The sequence below is a fragment of the Lygodium microphyllum genome, chromosome 1 (assembly GCF_053477565.2).
Source record: "Lygodium microphyllum isolate KBCC chromosome 1, Lygodium_microphyllum_v1.1.10, whole genome shotgun sequence".
NCBI classification, from domain to species: Eukaryota; Viridiplantae; Streptophyta; class Polypodiopsida; order Schizaeales; family Lygodiaceae; genus Lygodium; species Lygodium microphyllum.
The window spans coordinates 104,528,386-104,552,971 of NC_141135.1; the positions used below are offsets into that span (position 1 = coordinate 104,528,386).

The 24,586-nt window shown below is 38.2% G+C and overlaps 2 protein-coding genes across 5 annotated transcripts in view; one reads left to right on the forward strand and one right to left on the reverse strand.

The window, feature by feature from the left end:
- Positions 1–5,150: 5,150 nt before the first annotated feature.
- Positions 5,151–24,586, forward strand: part of LOC148041486 (uncharacterized) — a 33,023-nt gene continuing 13,587 nt past the window's right edge. The window contains exons 1-2 of one of the 2 annotated variants that reach the window (XM_087680076.1): positions 5,151–5,299; positions 5,446–6,971. In XM_087680076.1, coding sequence (XP_087536202.1) covers positions 6,123–6,971 — 849 coding nt within the window. In that variant the 5' untranslated portion in view covers positions 5,151–5,299; positions 5,446–6,122. Of the gene's footprint in view, positions 5,300–5,401; positions 6,972–24,586 lie in introns of both variants that reach the window. The other variant, XM_087680086.1, reaches the window with a different exon arrangement.
- LOC148041487 (uncharacterized) overlaps positions 9,397–24,586 on the reverse strand; it is a 28,947-nt gene continuing 13,757 nt past the window's right edge. The window contains exon 2 of one of the 3 annotated variants that reach the window (XM_087680096.1): positions 9,397–10,080. In XM_087680096.1, coding sequence (XP_087536222.1) covers positions 9,509–10,063 — 555 coding nt within the window. In that variant the 5' untranslated portion in view covers positions 10,064–10,080 and the 3' untranslated portion in view covers positions 9,397–9,508. The remainder of the gene's footprint in view (positions 10,081–24,586) is intronic. The other 2 variants (XM_087680104.1, XM_087680112.1) reach the window with 2 other exon arrangements.

Below are 24,586 nucleotides of genomic sequence, written 5' to 3' on the forward strand. Positions count from 1 at the left end.
CTCTGTAAGAGGTCCATTGTTTAGTATTTGGAAGCACTTGGTACTCCAACATTAAACATTAACCTTCTCACATTTTCTATTTCATCATTTTTTCTTCATGTGATGTCCCTATCACATAAAATCATCACAGTATGGTGTCAGATTTTCAAAATCCAAAGGCCCTCTTCCCAAATCTTAATGTGACCATCCAATTAAGTCTATCATGCTAACTCTTGGAAAGCTATTATAGCTTCTAAGGTCTCATTAAAGATGTCCACTATTGCTAAGTTTTACAAGTTGAAATCATGTCTTTGATTTTCTCACACGACAAGGTTTTCTTTGTGATCAAAGGAGTGAGTGACTAACTTGTCTTCCAATAGTGAGTTGGGTGGTCAATGTTAGGATGCAAACTTGGGCCTCTAGACTACCTAGTTTATATATTGGTCTTGTGAGTTCATCCTAGAACCACTCCTTAAGCACATTAACCACATCTATTTTCTAAAGGTAAACATGGTTTTTAAGTACACGGGGTGTTTCTAAGTTCAAACATGGTTGTTGAGTATTGGTTATTGAAAGTTAGGGATGTATATACTCTTGATTAATACTTACCCATCACTAGACCTTTACATAGAAGAGCGCAAAATGATTTGATAAGCTTATATTTACGCCTTGAATCAAGCATGCACAAAACATGCATAAACAAAGTATTATGTTATGTGTGTGCATGCACTTATATTCATCCAAAGATCACAAATTTAGAGAAGAAGAAGAAGAAGAAGAGGAGGAGGAGGAGGAGTATTCTTAAAGCATAAATGCAACTTATATAAATTTAGGAATAGGGTTTCTAAAAGACCTAGGCTTTTTCTTTTTCCAACAAATAAGATATCATTCACATGGACAATATAAGGAATGCTAATACTAAAGATCTCAAGTGCCATGCCCACTCTCAAATTTGGATCTCGGTCAATGTTGATCATATGCAATCATAGACTAAAGTCACAACATTCAACATATAAGTATAATAATAAGCACAATAGATGAATTAATTACCAAAAAGAGTAACACATACTATAAATTGCCAACATAGTAATACTAACTACAAATTATTCTTTTATGTCTGATAATGCTTACCACAAATTGCCTATAGGTACACTGCCCAAAATACAATAACTTGAGTAATACTAGCAAATCACTCAAAGAAAATTACCTAGTACATAAAGAGCTCAAGAAATGAAACCTCCCGAATAAAACGTTTTCCTAACATCGCTTCAATTTAACCTTTCATTATATATACAAGATCAACTAGGGTTTCCAAGCTTTCATTTAGTATTTTACCTATACTTTGTGCATTACAACCCATTATTTGGTCTAGTCCTTCATGGTATTCTATGGAATTAAGATTTGTATGGGAGAGAGCCTAACATTCGAATTCACACTACTATAGTTTGCAAGATTTAAAATGATTTATAATATTTGATAAAACTCAATTGGTAAAATCTATTATTTATGCATTCATTGGGATTGTTCATGCTTCCTTTCTCTAGCACTCCCCTTAAGTGGCTTTGATACCATCTTTCTTGGCTCCTTTCTCTTTCTTTCTTGAAGCTTCTCTCTTTCTTTGTCTTTTTTCTCCATGCTCAATAATATCGTGAAATCAATATGGACATGTGAAGGATTCAACAACATAGGAAGTTGTGTTTTGTTGTAGGACTAGAAAATTGGAATCATGAATAGCTTGTACATAACTCACATTATAGTGCTACACTTGCATCCCTTCTCAACATGAAGGTCCAAAAGGCCTTAGTAGTATTTAGACCTATTTTGAATTAATGGCATGTTCTACAAAGCTTACAACACCTTCATTGTATCCATTATGTTTAAGTGTATGTTGGACATCTCTTAAACAATAGTTCTTGACCTAAAATAATAAATAAAGGAGCAATAAACAGGAAGAGTAGCATAATAGCATGTTTTAAGGATTTGAGTTCGTTTTTCAAATAGCAATAGTACTCTTATGACAATCTGTGATGACAAGCTTGAGGTCTCAAAATGATATCTAGTAGTGCTTCAATTAGGCTGCAAGTACACGGTTCAAAAATTAGAGCTAAGGATGATCTTTAGATACAAACAAAAAGTTCAATCAAGCATAGTTGGAGAAGTAACAAGATGCTCGCTTTAGCAGTTTCCGTATTGAGCATGCTTTCCTATGAAAGGAAAGTGTCCCTTGCTTGAAATGTAAGTTTCTTTAAATTTGAAAGTTGGAGAGGTTTAACATTACACATTGACACTTGAAGGATGAAATGCATATCTCATCCACTAAGATATTAAAAAATAATTGAGTGAACATATTAAAAAGGTTAAAAGTCACTCCTTGTCGTAATTTATTGCTTTTTAATACCAAGTCTCTACTCTAGGATATGGTTGATATTTTCCTTCAGGTTTCAGGTTTTACCTCAATACACATGATGTAATAGTTGGCCTTACAAGAAAAGTCCATGATAGTACTTGCAAAAAAGAGTAGGAGACGCGAGAATTGAAATGTTTATTAAAGCTTTTCTTTACTGGTCTTTGTTGACTCCCCTTGTGGACATGTACAAATTTACAAAGTATTTGTTGTGTTAATAATAAATCACACTATCCCACTTTGAGATTCATGTTCTCATCAAGTAATTGTTCACCTAGTAAAAAAGCAAAGCCTTGAAGACACTTGTCTTGAAATCTCCATACAAAATACTATGTTACCATGCTCTACATGTGTGATGTCTTTAGTAGTAACCTTTTTGCACTGGTTTTTTGTCTTCGATGACTTTAAGTCACGTGGGTGTGTTCATGAACACCTTATTGGCATCATAACTTTTCAAGAGTAAAAGAATAATGGAACAAAAAGTAAATGTTGTATAGGAAAGCTAATAAATCAATTTGTATTCCATTAGAAATATACTTGTATCACAATCTAGAATTTGTGATTGTATTGTGCGAGAAAAATTTACAAGTTGCATCACTTGACCGAACCAATTGCACTTGAGTGAGAACTACACATTTTTGGACAGGCATGAATAGACCCATAAGAAGCTCCATGTTGCATGATTTAGTCACTTTCAAGATGGCATTAGGTCTAATTTACCAAGTGTAACATCAAATCAATTTGGTTTGACAAATTTTTGCATTTTTGGATGGTCATGAATAAGTCCATTAGACGCTCCACGTTGATTCTATAGGTATTTGGTTAACCTTTGCAAAGACAATGCAAAAATAGGAATTGCAAGCTAGTTAAATAGTGCATGCACTCATGTTTATATCTTATTGATGATAAATTTAAAGTCATAACTTTTATGGAACTCATATAATTATGTTTGATTTGAGATTCCAAGGTGTTCAAATATGTAATGAATAAGCCACCAAAAATACACGAAAGTTAAACCAACAAGAATGATTAGCAAATGAGATATGTTGTATGGAAGATGCAACTTTGTTTTCAAGTTGAGATTGTTCTTTTTTATGCTAAGGCAACAACACTGCAATCAAAAGATAAATGTTTTGGTGGTTCAAATGCTCAACCAATGTTGACAAAAAATATTAAAAATCTTCAGCTTCAAAACTTACAAGTTTGTAAAGGTAAGTTTGAAGACTTGTCACCATTTTTGAAAGCTAAAAGACCTTGAAATTTTGGAAATTCAAACTTCTCCTTGCAAAATTGAAGTGGTTTCACTAATGTTTACCACTCAAGTGACATTTAACCTCAATACTTTTTGAGTTGAACATGTTCATAAAATATGTAGATACTACATTTTCTAGTTTTGATATTCCCATTAGCTATGCTTCAAAACTATAACTTGTCACTGTAAATTCCAATTAAAAAATCTATACATAGATGTATGTCACCGGAGTCACTTTTAGGTGTCATATCTCAATTCTAGCATGTTCAATTGTACCACTTAAAACTCAAGAGCATCGTTCATAGAATCATATTGTTACTGTAATATTCATGGCAAAAATTTCCAAATCGCGGTTTAAAATTCTAGCTTGCCTTTACGAAAACCACCTGAAAATTCTCATTTTTGTTATGAAATTTACAAAACCAAGGAAAGGCCATCCAAATTCTAGCTCTTCATTGGTTGGAAAACCATAGCAAAACCATTCTTTTAAGTGAGCATTGCTTGGTGTCTCATGCCTTAAGGACATACTTGAGAATGTATTTTGTTAGTCCCAAGCTTGACTTTTGTCGTGTGGCCTTACACTTCAAAAGTGAAGGAGAAGCCACAATTTACAAGTTTTCATAATATTTTATATTTTTGAAAAATTAACATAATATCCTTCTTTTGGGCAGAAACTTCCAAAAAACAATACAAAACCACAAAAATTCTCAAACTATTTGTTTGGTTTGGTCAAGATTCCCAATGCACCCCTCGAGTTTGGTGGAAATGTCCAAAAAGCCTCTCAAAATTTGTCAAATTACCAAAAATGCCCCTCATAATATTCATAAGGATTTCTCAATACATAGTTAATTTGGTTTGATAAATGTGAGATCATTGACTAAGGATATGATATGCTATTTATGCACAAAGAGATGAAAAGGGTATTTTGGTAATTTTTGAAAGTTGAGGGGCATGTAACGAATTTCCACAAAATGTAGGGACATTTTGGGTACGTTTTCCTACATGTTTCGATGGCTATACAAATTTTAGGAGTAATAAATGTGTAAAAAGGGCAAAAAAAAGTTTGTGTGGAATGATCAAGCTTTCTTTTTGGGTAGTTTAGAAAGATTTTAGAAATCAAAATTGCATGTATGTGCTAGTCTAACAACTAAAAAGTTCCGATGTATGTTTGATATAATTGTTAAAGGTTAAAACATTCATCTCCTTACCAAAGGTCTTTGTATCTGCTACGAAAAATGTTTTTCGTGAACGCAGCACTGATGAATGTGCGCGCGCGTGTCCCCTAGTTTTTGTTTTGTTTTGTTTTGTTTTGTTTTTTTATATTTTGAAATGTAACGGAAAATGTCCCCAACAAAATGGACGCTTGTGTGTACGGCATGCGTGTTGTTGGAGCCTAACAAAGATGGTGTGTCACTGCCCATCATCCTGTCCTGATTGCCTGCGAAAGCACAGACAACAAGCCTACAAGGCAAAAGATATGCCGCCCCCCCAGTACATAATTATAAATTATAAACCGTTATTATTAGAAATCTAATTTACCAATAAAACCCGAAAGCCCCACAAACACCTTCATAAAAAAGTGCCAGGCTTACCGCCTCTCGGGGTGGGGATGTGCTGCCCACTTCTCTGTTCCTGCTCTGTTCTCCTCCAGGCTCACCCCCCAGGTTTTCTTCCATTTTTCCCAGAATTTTCTAACAGTTTTTTCCCCTTTTCCTTTGAGAATTCAATTATTCAGTTTTCACAATCATAGATCATCTACCTCTCAGGATCTGTCTGTGTTGCATTTTCCTTGTAAACTACATTGGTACAGGCTGATCAGTATCAAAAGAACAATGTTGGTGTGGCATTTACTGGCTCAGTTCCCTGGACACTAGATTGGTCAAAGATCATCAGTATTCAAGAGCCTTAATTGATGTGGCATCCTAGTTCACTGTTCTGGATGGTACATTAGTCCAACATCACCAAATCAAGCAGTATTGATGTGGCATCCTAGCTGTCTTTCTTAAAAACTACATTCTTACAAGATCCTGAGTACTAAAGAGCACTACTGGTGTGACACACTAGCTGTCTTTCCTTAGTGTTGGTAAAAGGTCATCAGAATTAAGGAGCAAACCTGAAGTGGAGTCTTACCGGCTTAAGCTCAATCACTGGTAGTAGATTGGTACAAGGTCATCAGAATTAAGGAGCAAACCTGGAGTGTAGTCTTACAAGCTTAAGCTCAATCAGTCAGATTAATGCATTTCCTGTTGTTTCATTTGCAAGGGTGCATTTTTGAAACAAGCCTACTGAACCCAATGCATCGGATATGTTATGCATATATGTGACATGATGGGAGTTCAACGGGACAGCATATTGTCAGAACTGGTTCCAAGTTTGCTGCTGAGGAGCAATCTGTCTTTTACCCTATCACATCACTGCTAGTGCCACACATGGCCTGTTTGAGCATGAGCCAAGCTGAACTCAAGTCTGAAGGGAGCACCATCCCAAATGTCTAACTCTGAAGCAGTCAGCACTTTGCCCTCTGCGAGTCACCTGAAGCATGAAATTGAGTTAAGTGAACTCCAACAACCTGCAACTCAAAGCTGCATTCATGGTTTGCCGTCAAGACAACCCACACAGGAAGAGCATGCTGATGTATGCAGAGTTTGTCACTGTGTGGAGCCTGATCAAAGTGGGGAAGCTGCTCTCAAGTATTTTGGTATTTCCATCCCTGCTCATGCTATCCCTATAAACACGAGTCGAGCTTCTACTGTGGATGCTAGGGGAACTTCCATGCCAGATGGTAGTCAGGGTGATGAGTCAGGCATCGATGCCCATACATGGAATGGACCTTGTGCTACCTCTGTTGACTCGCTTATTGACCTGGGATGTGCTTGTAGAAGTGATCTTGCATTCGCACATTATGCATGCGCATTGCGATGGTTTGCAAGCAGAGGTTCTGTGGTATGTGAGATCTGTGAGGCACCTGCACTGAATGTCAACATTCTTGATTGGGATAAAATCGTTTCTGTTCTGAAGGAGCGGAACTCTCAGCAAGCACAATCTACAGTGTTGGACCCTAGAGAAGTCAATTCTGCAGGTCCAACAGATTCTAGCAGCAACACAAGTAACAGAGCAGAGATATTGGATGCTGCCTCCTGGTTTGATCCTAACAGTGGTACAGCTTCTAATTTACCAAGGACGGTTTCAGAGCAGGTTGTTGATATCCCAGATGAGGGGCTACTTACATCTGTGAGTCCTGCAACCAAATGGGCTGTGGAAGGAACTGGTCTACTGATTGCAACGGGCTTGCTAACTGTCACCATTACTTGGCTGTTGGCTCCCCGTGTCGACAAGGTAAGTGAGTGCCTTTCGCCAATTGCAGAGTTGTTCCAAGTGTGCTGCATTTCACTGCATGCATATGTGCAGCTTCTTCAACAAGGAATATATTTGGCAGTTTTGTGTTTTTCATTCAAATGATACGTCTTGAGTTGTATTAATGCATGCTTGCCATCCTATACCTCAGATTGATGGGATGACCTCTGAAAGTGAGGGCTAAGAAAAGGTTTCTTATATTTTGACTTGCATGAATGGCTTTTTTGGAAAGCTGCAAATGTGTTCACAGTTTATTGCAGTAACCTTTTTGGGGTTTAAGATAGCGCACCCCTCTGACCTGGTTTGGAGCAAAGTGCCACCGTGTCACCGTTGCTCTGTATGAAACTTTGTCTGAGTTTTCTATGTCAGAGCATAGTTAGCTATAAGTCTGTGTATTTAAATGATGCTGAAAATGACAAGTGGGTGATAAGGCTGCTCTGGAGTCCCCTTTTACCAGGTCTAGGTGAGAATACAGTTGATCCTCCTGTCTCCGTTCTATATGGCACTGGATAGGATCTGTCTTGCAGGATTAGTCAAAGTTGACAGTCAACACAGACAATAGTTTAACCCAAGTTGGCTATAATGGCTCTTTCTGGCACATGGTATATCTCAAATGTCCGATCCAACTTGTCTAAGTAGCCAAAGTAGATGGTTGAAGCCAGTCCCTGAGAGTTTGTTGATCGTGCATGTGCTATGACTGCCTTCCTTAGACCTGCGCTTTCTCCTCTAGGTTGATCATACCTTATACCTTGGCAGGATGGTCGAACTTATTTGAGTTCTCATGACAAGTATTTGTTTGAATAAATGTTGGAATTCCCAAATGAAGAACAGGATCCGGATTTGCAGGCAGTGGCTCTATATGGTATGGGATTTGGAAAATAGTGTTGTGAAAAATTTGGAGTGAGAGAGACAACTATGGTGGGTAATTTGGTTATGTCTTCATTGGGGCATCATAACAAAATTACAAAACTATGGAGGAAAGAAAAAGACTAGCAAAAACTCATGATGTTGTTGGGAAACAATAACCAAATGACAAAGAATGAAATAAAGCAGCAAGAGCTCAAATATGGACAAAGCAACCATATTTTGTCACATTAGCATATACCTCTTTATATGGGAAAATACGTCTGATTAAGAAAGGTAGTGAGCCACTAAGTAGGCTGGATTAGGTAGGCCCAAGATCTCTCCATCTCCCCATTGATTGAGAGATTCCTTAGCTAGAAGTTCTCCAAAGTTTCTTTATTATGCCTTCCGCCTTGTGTCTTATAAGCTACCTCAATTCTCCTGTTTGATCCTTACTGAACCCATTCGCATTTTCGCTCTTTAGACCCTGTTTTATGTAATATTGAGTTCCATGTAGCAGCACATTTGCCAACACACACCCTTGGTGCTAGTGTGGCCTATGATCTAGAGAATGCCAACATTGTGTAGGTTTTGCTTGGATAGTGTCATTGGCCTTTAGCATGATCATGTGTAGAAGTATCTAAAAACTAAGCAGTTTGATGCTCCCATGACAGAGCATCTATTATTAGTGTTATGGCCTATCAAGACCATAACAGAAAATATAGGAAACATCAAACTACTTGAAACAACTATGTTACTGCAGGAAACTCCCTAGCATGATTTACAGCCATTTCATACATTTATTCTTCAGGAACACTATCCAAACACGAACTACATATTACATTCATCAACACAGAACTACTGTCCTGAAAACTATTACACAGTTCTCTGTCATCACGACCACTCCTGATCAGATAAACATCGTAACTATTTAGGACACAAATACACAGTAATAGAACCAGATATGAGCGACCAAAATTTGGCATTGTCCTAAAGAAGATAGCATAACTCATCATGCAGGATCTCAAAAGATACAATTTCCTGAACGTCAGGAAGGCACCTGAATGTTAGGTAAAAACTTCGTATGACATTTTAAGTCACTCTATATATGTTGGTTCTACATGTATACTAGTACTAAGGTATAAAGTAGCAAATATATGGTGGAATCCGAGCCCTAATACTTGGCACAGCCTGGTGGATGACTGGGACAGACCCACAAGCATGTAACTAACGACATAAAAGATAAACAACTGACTATGATGAAGACTAACTCAAAGAACACAATTATACCTTGCTAGAGGCCTTGCACCTCTTAACAAGCCACACTGAGCAGCAATGAGTAGAGCCCCTCTAGGATACTCAGTCCTTTGATGCGTTGCATAATTGGTCCTAAGTGTTAGTGAAATTAAAATAGTAGCTAAGTAAACATGCCAAGGCTGAGAACTCATTAAGTACAATGACATCCATACTACATCATAGAGAATAAAGATATAGAACAATGACTAAATCAGTAAATCACTACTCCAATGGTAAAGAGTAGGAACAATAATCAAGAAACGTGTCGATGATGCTCCAGCATTTGCATCATAATTAATGTATGGCAATGTACTACACAACTTGAATTTCAAATAAGAAATTGTATCTCTAAAGAAATATGCAAGATAATCCAAGAAAACCTATAAAAGAAAACAAAACAGAATTGCATCTGCATCATACTCATTCAGAGCTTCAATCTGCACCATATCATTTGAACAATATTGCTTTGCATCAATCCTAATTGATATAGCATATATCTCCTGACTTTCAGGTCGATTTTCAAGTTTCTGAAAAACTTGATCTTCAGGTTGCTGCTGTACTTGTTTTCCAGCTTGCTGGATCACTTCTTGTTGCATTTCTTGTTGATTTGGCTGTTGCCACACGATATCTTGCTGTAGGAAACTAGATTGCCGGTGTAGGAACTCAAGTTGCAAAAATTCAGGTTGCAGAGATTCAGGTTGCTGCAATCCATATTGAAATTTTGCCATTACCAGCAAACCTGAACAATCTTGAGTTGCTGAAATCTGCTGTAAACCTGGAAATTTCAGCAAGCCTGAAAAACAATCTTGTAGGTAAAGGATTTGAACACTTCCTGATGGAGAAAACCACAATATACTTTTGAAACTGTCATCTAACTCATCCAATATCCTCGTAGCCATGCTCAAAAACCAATTAATATGACCCATATCAACCATTCCTTCTGTAGTATCAACTGCATAGATATCAAACACTATAGGTACTTGCATGATTCTATTGGCTTCAACCTCATCTCCAAACTGATTAGAAAACTCAAAAACTTCAAAAATATCAGACTGAACTGAGATATCAACAACTTGATCATTATCCTAATCATTCATATCTACATTGTTCACTATAGACTGAGATGCTTCCATATCGTGATCCAGAGATTTTGCTTGCTACTCAGGATAAAGTTGCATAGATCCAAAATTCTAAAATAATTTATCCAATTCCGTCCCTAAACTTCCTTGAAATTCAAACAACCCTTACTCAATCAAAAAGTCTTCAGGATGTTGTCTTGAATCATCATAAATTGTAGAAAGAGCAATTCACTGTGTAGGAACTTCATTTTCAGCTGTGTTGGGCTGCTCCTGATACCTCTGAAACATGATATCCACATCCATTCCAAACATTGGCACTATGGATAAGTTTTCCTTAAAAAAAAAATCCTTCTCATAAATACTCATTGTAATAGGCTTGCCTTCTTCTTGCTCATTTAGGTTAACCTTCCGAATTTCATCTTCAACTACTCTTACAAATCCTCTCATAGTGTGCTCATATCTCTGCTCAACTTGAAGAATAACCTTCTGTCCTTCCTCTTCTTGTATATCAGAGTTATCCATCTGCTTAGAATCTGTAGAATGCTGATTTTCAAGTTTCCTATTGAGTTTATTTTCAAGATAACTTGTTTTCGAGTCCTGAATTAAGTTATTCTGCTCATTCCCTAACCTGTCTTGTAATTCAGGCTGCTCTTGATCATCAGGAAAACTGCCTGACTGCTGTTCCTGATTTGCAAGAAAACTGCCTGAATACTGCTCCTGATCTACAGGAAAACTGCCTACCTGCTATCCTAACAAGTTTTGGACTACAGAGTGAACAGTTTGTTGGTCCAAAACTGCATTTCCTTCAATTATGGGAAAACCCTGATTCTCTTGAATGATGCCCTCAACATATATCTCCAAGATAGGGACTACAGAAAGATTGGCTTGCATGCATAATTCTTCCTCATCTTCTTCCACTTCATCAATCATATTAACTGTTTGTGCGTACAGATTCTCAAGAATAACATCTTGACTCGGAATACAGGAATAAGCCAACTAAGTATGCAAGTTAGCAATTTCATTATCTTTCAACAAAACAAATTTCTCAAGAGCATCAATAACCTCTGAACAATGAGAAACTTGCAAATCCATTGTAGTCTTGACATGAGAAACCTCCTGTTGAAGCAATGCTTTCTCTTCTCGAAGCCCATTAATGACAGATGAAGCTTCAACTACTGCAATTTCAGCTGCATTCCTCTCCTTTTCCAACTCAAAAGAAAGCCATTGAATCATCTCAGTTGAAGATGGAGTCATAAAGCATAACTCATTTAGATCATCATGGAAACTACACAAACCGAGTGATCTCTGCAATTCCTAACTTTTAGCCTGCTGTTGTAAACTTGGATATTGCTGAAAACTGTTCATTTGCTGGCCGGAAACTTGCTGAAAACTGATCACTTTCTGTCCTGAAAACTGCTCATACAGGCAATTAACTTGAGAGTTTACAGAAGTAGTAACTTGCTGAATTTCTTTAGGCTGAATAGTGATATGACCTGGAATAGTATTCAGCATGCTGTAAATATATGTAACCTGCAAAAATACATCCTGAAATGATGGATTTTGTACTACAGGTAGTGGCATTTCAAGTACTTGTAAAGCCTCTTCAGTGAAATCTGACTTCTTGGTTGCATAATCTTCCTCAAAACCAGTAAGAGAACCAAGAAAATCAGACATAATAGCATCCTCATTGAAAAAAACATAATCCTCATGCTCGTCATCCATGACAACATCATCTTCTTGAATATGCAATTGATCTTCTTGATCACTAGACTGATCAACTTCCTTGATGATAACTTCATCAGTTCTTTCTTCTTTAGGAAATCTAAGTCGAGATTGATTATGGCAGTATGCTAAAGACCAAAATATGGAAAATACCTTCAAGTTGGCAATGCAAGCTGTGTGATGCTCCACTCTTCCATTGGTAAGCTCCTGTGTTGGGTTTGGGGCACTGGAGGATCCGTGGCTGCTTTGGCTCTTGTCCTCTCTGACTCCCTCAGCCTCAATCTTTGGCAAAACCATAGATAAAGGATAGCAATCATTATCATCACTTGAACTTGAATCCTGATCCGAATCCAAAACATCATAATACTGCTCCTTGAGTTTCTCAACTGCTCTAAGCAATCTCTGAACATGCTTCAAACTTGAGCAAGACTTAACCTTCTGGCTTGCATGGCCATCATGCCATTCATAAGCATCATCAAGGACATTCTCAAAAGAGGTAAGCTTTTCCCATGCTCTATCTAGTCTTGAATTGGAACCCTTCTTGGTTGCTAAAGAGAACTTCTTACGGATACGATTGAACTGCTAACATAGATCAAACATGTAGGAATATTTGTAGGACTTTCCACTTTCACAGGACTCATGGACATATGGACAACATTTGAAACTGTGCCCATGCTCAAAGCAGACTTTGTATCTCTTTTCCTTCTTCTTGGATTTGCCCATAATAGAGCATTTCTATAGTTTGAAAGAATCCACTTTGCTTTGATCCAACCTCCTTCTGCAATGATGGAGTAATAGGTTTTTAGCCTATAATACTTAGGGTACTTCTGCAATTCTAGCAATTCAGACTGCCTGAAATACTCCTTTATAGGTACTTCTTGAAAATTCTTGAAAACTCCCTTATTGACCAGACTTCTCAAGTTTATCAAGCTTCCTTCCATCTTTCGTGCAATTTAGGTTATGCTTGTCATTTCCATCCTGCAATAATTCAAGTAACTAACTTGAAATTCTTGCACTTTAGGTGACTGCCTGAAATTTCTACAGTTCAGGTAACTGCTTGAAATTCCTACAGTTCAGGTTATCAGCCTGAAACTCCCTGAATAATTTGCCTCGAATCCACAGCATTGAGAACTTTCGAAGAGATTGAATTCTTCAAGAACAAGAACTTTAAGATATCCTCCTTCAAACAATTTGACCATAGGTATTTCTTATGAAGGAATATGCTAATACCTGCAACTTGTAGAAGTGCAGAAAAATGGCTAAAAATGTAAAACCGCCTTGAATCCTTGAAAGATCTTGAAGTTTTTGTTATGAAAAAATTGGTTCCAGGCCTAATGTCTAAATCATGAGAATTTTGCCCACAAAACCAACAGGATCACCAAAGTGTTATGGCCTATCAAGACCATAACAGAAAATGCAAGAAACATCAAACTGACTGAAGCAATTATGTTACTACAGGAAACTCCCTAACATGATTTACAGCCATTTCATACATTTATTCTTTAGGAACACTATGCAAACACGAACTACATATTATATTCATCAACGTAGAACTACTGACGTGAAAACTATCACACAGTTCTCTGTCATCACGACCACTCCTGATCAAATAACTTGAAATAGACATCGTAAATATTCAGGACACAAATACACAGTAATAGAACTAGATATGAGCGACCAAAATCTGGCGCTGTCCTGAAGAAGATAGCATTACTCATCACGCAGGATCTCAAAAGATACAATTTCCTGAATGTTAGGAAGGTGCCTGAATGTCAGGTAAAAACTTCATATGACATTTTAAGTCACTTTACATATGCTGGTTCTACATGTATACTAGTACTAAGGTATAAAATAGCAAATATATGGTGGAATCTGAGCCCAAACTATTGGATCAGTTGCAATGTTTGCTTCATGTCCTCGCCAATAATTCTTTTCAAGTTTGCCACATTTACCACAAGGTATACGTGCGTTCTTGGAGTTTGTGTCTTCTTGAGCTGGTAAACCTTACTGTAGAAGATTTTCTTTTGAAACTAGGAGTGGCATTTCATTTTAAGTTTAGCCTCTTAAAGAAAGAGGGTTTCAAAATTCATTTTGGGGATACTACCTTGTACCTCATATCCACATTGCTAGACAACGCAACTATGGCTTAATTGTCATCAATGACTTTGCATGCTGCATCTAAAGGCTTACAGGATAAGTTAGGGCATTATTATTTTTCATATCCAAGTATTAGAATCTCATTAATAAAGGCATTGATTTCTTTGCTAGTCCATGTGAACTTGGAGTGGAATTTGGTCAACTCTTGTAGTTGAGGTTGAAACTTAGTCAAGCTCTTCAAGTATCTCCTATTGTACAAAGATAAACCAAGAAAGCTACATGTTACCACAAGTGACATTTGGCCATTCTACCATAGCTTTACCTTCTTAGGGTCTAGTTGGTGGTGGCCTTTTGGAAACAATGTTTCTAGTAATGGATTGGTGAAGAAAGAATCCACTCATCTTTGCTAGTCTAATTGAGCTTGGAGTCCTCAATCTATCACGAGGACGTGAATTTTTGATACTTTGCTTAGCATTTGATTAAGTAATAATCAAATGTGCGATTGTGAGGTGCACATGTGATGTGCAAGCAAGTTATTTCAAGATATTGGGCCAAGGATCCCAAGATATTAGTTGGTGCCAAAGGTTAAAGTTGTAACACAATGTACTTGATAGCTATAAGGTGGTACTCGGTGTTAATTTGGGCCTAGAGCAGCTATTTGACCAATAAGTGTCAATGATGACACTAGAAACTACACACTAATTAATCAATTAATGCCTGTTCAAAATCAAATAATGCATAGAACAGGGGGTCAAAATGGCCTAGCCAATTAAATTATGGATGGGTACAATCAATTAGGGTCAAAGGGTTGAATTGATTTTCAGAATTAATTAATTCTGAAAATTAATTAAATGGTTGGAAATAGTTGAAATGGCTGCCACTTGGCAAAACTTGCCCATGGGAAGAAGGCTATTGGAGGCTGGAGAGAGTGGATTTCAGCCATTTTGAGTTGGGTAGAGGTTGAGAGAGAGAGAGAGAGAGAGAGAGAGAGAGAGAGAGAGAGAGAGAGAGAGAGAGAGAGAATGGGATGCACTTGAAGTTTGGAGGCCTTAGTAGTCCTTAGAGGAGCAAGGAACAGCAACCAACATCCCTAGAAGACCTTGCAGAAGTAGACAACAACAATTTTGGGCTGGTGACAACCATCTTGGAGCTCTCAGATAGTAGGCAACAGCAAATAGGGCACCTCTAATGAAGGTAGCAACAAAATTAAAGAGTTTTCGGTGATGAAACTTTGAATTTTCTCTCTCAATAGAATTCTCTCTCTTCCTCTAGTCTTTCCTCAACATATCTAAGCAATTCTCAGTCATTGGTAGTAGATTTCAGCCAAATTTGGTAGACAACAGAGTGATTATTGCTGTAAATCCTAATTTACAGCAATAATTAGGGTTTTACAGCCACCTTGGGACCCATTTCAGAGATTGAAGGCTTAGCACACTGAAATCAACAGCTGGAATTGAAGCAATTGCTAGGGATTTCAGAAGCCAGCCCATCCCAATCCAATTTGAGGCTAGATTCGATACGCCAATGGTTAATTGAAAGACAAGTCCTGGGTGAAATCAAGTGGCAAACTGACATGAAAGCTTGCCAATCATTTGTGACAGCAAGAGGCAATTGAAGAGTGAATAAGCTTCAAGGAATCTTGGTGTATTTCATCTATATTGCAATACAAGATAAAGAGATACCGCAAAGAATGCCAGTTTTGGGGCCAACAGGCTGTCTGTTGTCCAAGATTAGGTGGTAAATTTTGCATTTTTAGTTTATGTGATATTTACTCTTTCTATAATTAGTGTTAATCAGGTCATTACCACCCTTTTCTTGAAAGGAAAACTAGTTGCATGGTTCCATTGCTGGGATACCATCGACTCTCTTGAATTGGTGGGCTCGTGGCATGTGATTGGAAGTTAGAAGCATTGCTCTAGTGCTGAAATTGTATTAAGCTAAGTATGACAAGAAGTATGTCTTTTTATAGTGACTAGTGATGATGCATCTCAATCTGAAAATGCACATAATGAAGGGGGAAATGTAGTTCCTAATCTTGCAACATGCTCATAGTATGGACACTAATAAGAAAATGTGGGTGTTGACCAATAAGCATGTTCTTCTAGACCACATGCTGGTGATCAGTAGGGAGGTGAGAAATATGATGACCAATTTAAGGCTCGTGAAAAATAGAGCCCAAGTGGAAGCACAGAAATGAAAGCAAAAGCAAAGCAAGAGCTATGGTGGATGAAGTAAGAGAGCAAGAGAGAGAGACATTGTATGTGGGAACTCTAACAGTCACAATGTGTGATTGGCCTTTACTTATTCAATGGTCATTGAAAGAATAAAGAATAAAGTGACAGTGATGAGTGTTCACCACTTGTAGTGTATAGGTGTAAGGTCATAGTGTGTGAAGTAAATACAGGACGGCGTAGGCACAAGCACCTTTATCCCCAATAACCTCCCACTTAAAGGTGATTGTGCCTCTAGTAAGGAGAGAATAAAAAAAGATGACAAAGTACAAATGTACATAAAGTACAATAGGGTGAGAAACAGATGTCATCTCATCCTATGCCCATCATCTTCCTAAGAAAGGCAAAATGTTTCGTTGAGAGTCCCGAAGGATTCTCATGAGTCGAGATCTTGATAAGCTTAACAGACTTGTCCTCTACCACTTTCCTAATGAAGTGATAGTGCACCTCAATGTGCTTTGTCTTTGCATGGAAGATCGGATTCTTGGCCAACTGATTAGTACTCATAGAAATTGAATATAGTGTAGGAGTAAAAGTAATACCAAGATTTGCCACCAAACAACCTACACTAGACAACCTAAATATAGGAGCCCCCCCTTGTAAGCCTCGGTGGTTGCAACATACTCTGCCTTAGTAGTAGATAAGGCCGTGCATTTTTGCACCTTAGATATCCAAGAAACAACACCTCTAGCAAAAGTGAAGATATACCCAGAGATGGCATTTCTACAATTTGTATGTCCTATATAGTTGGAGTTAGTGTAACCCATGACTTAGTATATCTCGACCACTATAGAAAATGCTCATATTTGTAGTGCCTTTCAGATACCTCATGATACCCTTCACGGTATCCCAATGTCACTAGCTAGGTGTAGCCATATAGCGTACCACAACTTTCACTGCAAATGCTATGTCAGGCGAGCAACTATCATGACATACATCAAATTGCCTACTGTAAATGCATAAGAGATCTTGGCCATCTCAGCCTTTTGTTCATCTAACTAGGGACAATTTGCCTAATTGACCTTCACATGGGAAGGTAAAGGACAGCCGATAGGCATAACATCATGCATATACAAGCGCTCAAGGACCTTCTATATGTACTCCTTTTGTATCTCAAAGCTTTTCTTGAGTTGAGTTTTCAAAGCATCTAGCTTATCATGAGCTCTCCTAGCAATCAACATATTATCCACATAAAGTACCAAGATAATAAGGCTGCCATCACGAGCCTTCTTCGTGTGGAGATTGTTAAGAAACACGGATCTAGAACTATGCTAGCTATGGCGGACCGAGGTTATAAATATAAAACATGATTGAGGTAAAGAATTATAACTCAAGTGAATTAGGTTCCAAGATAGATTAACTTGGACTCATAAACACAATCTTGAGTGACAGAATGATTGTTCTATTGCATTGAAATGAGTGTCAACAAGTACATGCCTTTATAGCTTTTGGATAGTATCACTTTTGTTCTTTGTGCTTATGGGATTTTGGATATCTCTCATAGAGCTTCTAGAGCATACATCTTTTCTCATAAAGCCACTTATGGGCAAGTCTATATCCAGCCTCTATGGGCATATATTCAACCTTTATGGGCATTCATGTTAAGTATCATTTGATATTCTCAATACCCCCCCTCAAATGATGAGTCTTTACCCTTGCTGGCTTTTGTCCCCCCTGCATGTGAACATGGACCAGGAGACTAGCTCTTTGGCAGCCTAGTCAAGTTAAGGCTTGAAACTTTACATCTTGGTAGGGTTTGTTACATCCACTATGGGAAGTAGATCCACTAAGGGAAAACAAGATCCATGATGGAAAATTTTTTAGAAACATTTTGTTTGTAGCAGCGGAAAGTATCTTCTTCTTCATGCTTCTTTGGCATTCTTCGAATTTCTTCTTTGTCTTCATGCTCTTTTCCTTGGTTATGCTCTTTGTCCCTTTTGTTAGCCCAGTCTACCTTTATGGCAATAGGCCTTGCCCTAGTCCAATCCATTCTATTTTGTGAGATAGTTGCATCTTTCAATGTTTCAGCCATCTTTTCATAAGCTTCACATTTCTCTGGTGTTTTTCTTTTGAACTCAGTGTGAATTTCTGTAGACATGCTCTGTGCTTTCCCAAGTTCTGCGGTAACCTCACTCAACTTGTCCTCTAATTCGCTGATCTCTTCTGTCATGGCATCTTCTTTCCTTTGAAAATTTTCAACCCAGATTACCCAGTACAAATACAATCTCCAATATACAACGGTCTCTATCAGAGAAGGTAGTAGCTCCTCGAGAAAGACTTCACCTCCTTTTCTAAACTGTTGTTCTTACATAGTTGTCAACGAGGCAGTTCAGTTCTGTAGCTACCTTTGCTATTAGAGCCTTTATCTCTATCCATATGATAGTCACGAATTCTGCTGTGAGATTGCCGATCCTTGTTGCGGGCCCTAACTCTGTCTCTCTCTAACTATCCTTTGATCTATCTCTGCATATGCCTCTGAATCAGTTGTAAATTCCTCTTTCCTTTCCCTCTTTTCTCTAGAATGGTATATAAGGTGCTGTTATCTGCAATCTTCAGAAATGACTCCAAAAGTAATCGAGAAGAAGGAAGACTTGTTGCAGGCATGGATTTATTTGAGAAAGAGAATAATTGATGCTGATCCAATCGTGCTTGCCTTTCTTTGCGCTTTCCTAATTGGGATCGATCTATCCCCTTCTCTCTGATGTGCAGCCAAGCCTCCACATAAAGTACAGCAGTCACTGTGCCATCAAAACGGCAGTAACAATGATGGTGGGAAGGAAGAAGAAGAACATCATCTCTCCCTTCTCTCTTTTCAGCCTCTGTCAGAGACAAAAGTAGACCCCTGGACCAAGCTGTCCCCCTTGCTTAGCTCCTCCAATGCGAACCTCAAACCAAGTTTCTTGAATAGCACTTCCTTCCTTGAGCTCCTCCACCTCGTACAAGACAATAAATGTGTGGATGGCTTGAAGAAATTGAGATGGAAATAGGATGTGGACTTATACAAGGAGAAGAGTGAAAGAGTGACAAATTGTAGAGCTTGCAAAGAAGAAGAAATCACATTACTAGCTTAGCTCAACCATGACTTTGACACCATGTTAAGAAACATGGATCTAGAGCTATGCTAGCTATGGCGGACGGAGGTTATAAACATAAAACATGATTGAGATAAAGAATTATAACTCAAGTGAATTAGGTTCCAAGATAGATTAACTCGGACTCATAAACACAATCTTGAGTGACACAGAATGATTGTTCTATTGCATTGAAATGAGTGTCAACAAGTACATGCCTTTATAGCTTTTGGATAGTACCACTTTTGTTCTTTGTGCTTATGGGATTTTGGACATCTCTCATAGAGCTTCTAGAGCATACATCTTTTCTCATAAAGCCACTTATGGGTAAGTCATATCCAGCCTCTATGGGCATAAATTTAGCCTCTATGGGTATTCATGTCAAGTATCATTTGATATTCTCAACAGAGACACGGATCCATATCACTGCAGGAGGGAGACTGTGATCATATAAATGTACTAAAATTATGATACCATTTCCTAGGTGTTTGCTTAAGACCATAAAGGCTCTTTCTCAACTTGCACACTAGGTGTGTCCTACCCCTTTCGTGGAAGCCCTTAGGTGCATGTGTATAAATCTTATCATACAAGTTCCCATGTAAGAAAGCTGTCTTAAATTCCATTTGATAGAGATTTAGATCTAATTGAGGAACCAAGATCAATACTAAGTGTAGGGTAGTCATCAAAACTGCAAGAGAAAAGACCTCATCAAAGTCAACACTATGCTTCTGCTTATAATCCTTAGCAACTAATCTGGCCTTATATGCTGGCTTAGAGCATCTAGGGGTACTCTTCAACTTGTACACCCACTTACATATCAATGCATGTTTTCCATTGGGCAAAGGAATCAAATCCCATGTATGGTTTTTTTGCAATGAGTCATACTCTGATTGCATAGCTCTCTCCCAAGAGTGACTATTACCTTTACGCATGACCTCCTCATAAGTAAGGGACTCACTAGAATTTATCACCATAACATAGTCCATGGAAGGCTCGAACCAATCAGGTTGATGTCTATCTCTAGTAGATTGTCTAAAACAGGTTGTGGAGCTTGTACATCTTGTCCAACATCATGATCATGGGCCATTGAAACATCAATTGCAGTTTGTCTAGTTGGTTGTACGGCAACAGGAGGCTCCTCTTGCAATATCACCTTGCGTACCTTAACTACCTGCCCAGGCTTCTTATGTGTCGTCTCCTCATGGAAAACAACATCATGGCTATGCATGACCTTTCTAGTGTGCGGATTGCAAAAGCAATAATCCATCTCACGTGCATCCCCATAACCAAGAAAGATGCATTTTATTGATTTAGGATTCAGCTTATTGCATTTATCTTTCGGGAACATAGCAAAAAGCCTCATATCTAAAGATATACATAAATGAGCATATGATTGAGGCTTTTCATACCATACCTCCTCTGCAACCTGACAATCAATAGTAATGTATGGGAGTTTATTTATCAAGTGTATGGCAATAGTAACTGCCTTAGCCCAAAATTACTATAGGAAGCTTACTTAGCTAAGCATACCATGGACTCTCTCCTGAATCGCTCTATTCATATGCTCTGCAACACCATTTTGGGTTGGGGTGTAAGGAGTGGTTAATCATCAATGAAAGTCGCAAAGTTCTTTGCGTCACCTAGTGATTGATAGGGCATGGGACCACATACATCAGAATGAACAAGAGTCAGAGATTCACCTATGCGCATAATGCTAGACTTCTTATGAGAACTTCGTGTCAACCTGCTATAAAGACAATGATCACATGAATAAAAACATTTGTAGTCAAGGGACAGAAGATACTATAAACGAGAAAGCATTTTCATTTCTTTTAAGAACACGTGTCTAAGGTGATGATGCCATAAAGATACATGTGGTATGCTAGCCATAGCCAAATCATGGTCAATAGACCCAGATACAAGGGATAGAGGTTGCCAGCCTTGGCACCTTGAGCAAAGACAAAATTTCCGCCGGTAATCTTCCATGCGGAATCACCAAAAGATACATGATATCCTGCATAATCCAACTATCTAGCGGAGGGTAGGGTTTTGGTCAACGTCGGAACATGGTATACATCGTATAAAAAAAACTGCTACTTCAAGTAAATTGCAGTCTAATATCACCAATGTTAAGTCATTTTCTAGTCCCACAGAATAGGAATGAAATCAATCCCTATGCAGGGTAACATGGAAAGAAGCCCCCGAATCAAGCAGTCAACATTGAGAAAAAGTGGATATTTATCTTCTCAATTTTTATGCTAGACTTACTAGGAATAATGTTGCGATCATTGGACTTTTCCTGCACTTTGCTCTTGCCTTTCTCTTTGTGTTTATCATTGTACTGCGGTCGAATATGACCCTGCTTTCCACAATAATGACATCTAAGAGAGACCTTATGACCACGGGACTTACTGTGAGATTGCCCGCAATACTAAGACCTTTGTGAGTCTCTACCATGGCGGTCGTTATTGGTCTTACTATCATGTTTGCCTCTCATGGTCAATGCATGAAAAGTACTGATTGCATCCATATTCTTTCTACTTATCTCCTTTGCGAGTAACGCACCCTCTCAACATCTTGGAGTTTCAAATTATCCTTAGGTATATTAGCACACATAGCAGTATAGAAAGTATCTCATGACTTTAGAAGTATCACAAGCAAGAATAAGAGAGGGAGATTATACTTGAACTCAATGCCCTGTGAAGTCAATTGATTGAAGATAGAATGAAATTTGTTTAAATGGGTGGACACACTAGTCCCTTTCTTCGTGTGAAGATCTATGAGTTGTTTCAACCAATACATCTATGAAGCAGGACTTTGGTTGTCATAAAGATTGCATATATTTTTCCATAGTTGTTAAGCATTATCCTTAAGTGTCACAACATTGAAATAAACATAATTTAACAATGACAATATAAGAGTGGATTTACATAGCTCATCTATTAAGTGCGGGTTACTTTTGATGCTCGTCCGTAGTAGATGCGGGAGACTTCTCATAAGTGCCCCCTCTCAGTTTTGTCATAAAGCACGAGAGACTCTTCTCTGTTTCTCCTTCCAGCCACGTCTAGAAAGTGCTGGCTAGACTTCTCACTCCTCGTGTCTCTCTCACTAGCGGTCTCCTTAAGGTGAGTTATACTATTTTAGCACTCACTCACTTCCTAGGCTCCCCTTGACCCCATTCGGGTGCCCAAGGCTCCCGGACGGTCTTCTCTCACACTTGTTTCCCAAAGTATTACACCATAAATGTAACATTTCCTCCCTCTTAAGAATCGGTTTTATCCTCGAAAACGATACTTGGAAGGTCCAACTGTAAATTGGGAAACCTTTTTCTTAAAGTACTTACTCGCTCCCATGTTGAGCTTTCTTCTGAACAATCTTTCCATTTGACTAGATATTCTTGATAAATAGTATTCCTTGTTCGTCTGTTACGAACATTTAAAATTCTTTCTGGTTCATGTGGATTAGATTGGTCATCTAATAGCTCCTCAATGTTATCATTTAATATTAGATTATCTATATCACCCAGCTTCTTTCTTAGCTTACTTACATGAAAAACTGGATGTGTTTTACTACCAACAGGTAGTTGGAGCTTGTAAGCCTTTTATTGTGAAAGGACCACAATACCTAGGTGAAAGCTTTGGACATCGTCCCGTTTTCATGGTTTTAGTTTGTTAGGCACCTTAAGATAAACCAATTCTCCTTCCTCAAAGGAGATGTCTCTTCGATAAGGATCTGTATAAGCTCTAGCTCGATTTTGAGCTTTCTTAATATTTTCTTGAGCAAATTTTAATATATTATTCATATCCTCCAAAAAGTCCTTGGCTGCCTGAACCTTTTCCTTATGCAGTCCTACTGCATGAGAAGCTCTGGGCTGAAACCCATACATTAGCATAAATGGACTATATCCAGTGGAAGAGTGCTTGGCACTATTATATGCAAACTCTGCTATCGGTAGATACTCTTCCCAATTAGTTTGCCTTTTACTTACATATGCTCTGAGCATATCTTCAAGGATTTGGTTAACCCTTTTAGTTTGCCCATCAGTTTGCATGTGCTCCGCCGTACTCATGCTAAGTTTAGTATTCAACTTCCTAAATACAATACGCCAAAATTGACTATCAAATTTTCTATCTCGATGAGAAACTTTTTTGCTGGAAGGCCATACAATCGGTAGATGTTCTCTATGAACAATCTAGCCAATTCTGGTGTTCTAACATCAGTTGAAGTTCGAATAAACCTAGCCATTTTGGTTAACCTATCCACAATCACCCACACAAAGTTGTGCCCCCTCTGTGTTCTGGGTAACACGACAATAAAGTCCATGGAGATACTCTTCCATTTTCTCGAAGGAATCTCTAATGGGTGGAGAAGTCCTCCCATTTTCAATCTTTCAGCTTTATTAACTTGGCATTTATTACATTTGACCACATAGTCAAGGACGTCCTTATTCATTCTAGGCCAATAAAACTGCCTTTTAATAAGACTATAAGTCTTGTTAACTCCTGGATGTCCCGCACTAGGGGTATCATGATACTCAAAGAGTATCTGGTGCCTTATTTCTTCATCTTTCGGGACACATACCCTACCCTTGTAGAGTAAATAACCATTATCAATGGTAAAATTCTTTCACTTGAATCCCATTTAAGCAACACTTGATGCTCCATTTTCTTGTTGAACATTCTCAGATATTCCTTCTTCAATGGAGGCCCTTCCATTTGGATCCCCATTTTCTATGGCTTCCCATATGTTGGAATATGCCGCCGGATCAACTTGGCATTTCCCTTTTAAGGATTCAAGTAAATCGGAAGTGAGCTGAGTAAAACTCAATTCATTTATGATGGGCATTCTGCTGAGTGCATCAGCCACTATATTGTACTTTCCCTTTCTATACCTTATCTCATAGTCGAACTCTTGGAGGAGCTCAGCCCATCCGGCTTTATGCCCTTGTAGATTCGGTTGGTCATTAAGCCACTTAATGCTTTCATGATCTGACAAGATCAAAAGTTTGGCACCATACAGATAGTGCATCCATTTCTTCATTGCATGCACTATTGTATACAACTCCCTCTCATAAACAGAATAATTCCGTTTTGCATGGTCTAATTTCTTGCTTTCAAAAGCAACCGGTCGACCTTCTTGTAATAAGACCGCACCTACTGCCCTATCACTGGCATCAGCTTCAACCACGACTGGTTTATTGGGATCCACAATTAATAGTACTGGAGCTGTAGCAGTAGCTACCTTAAGTTTTTGAAAAC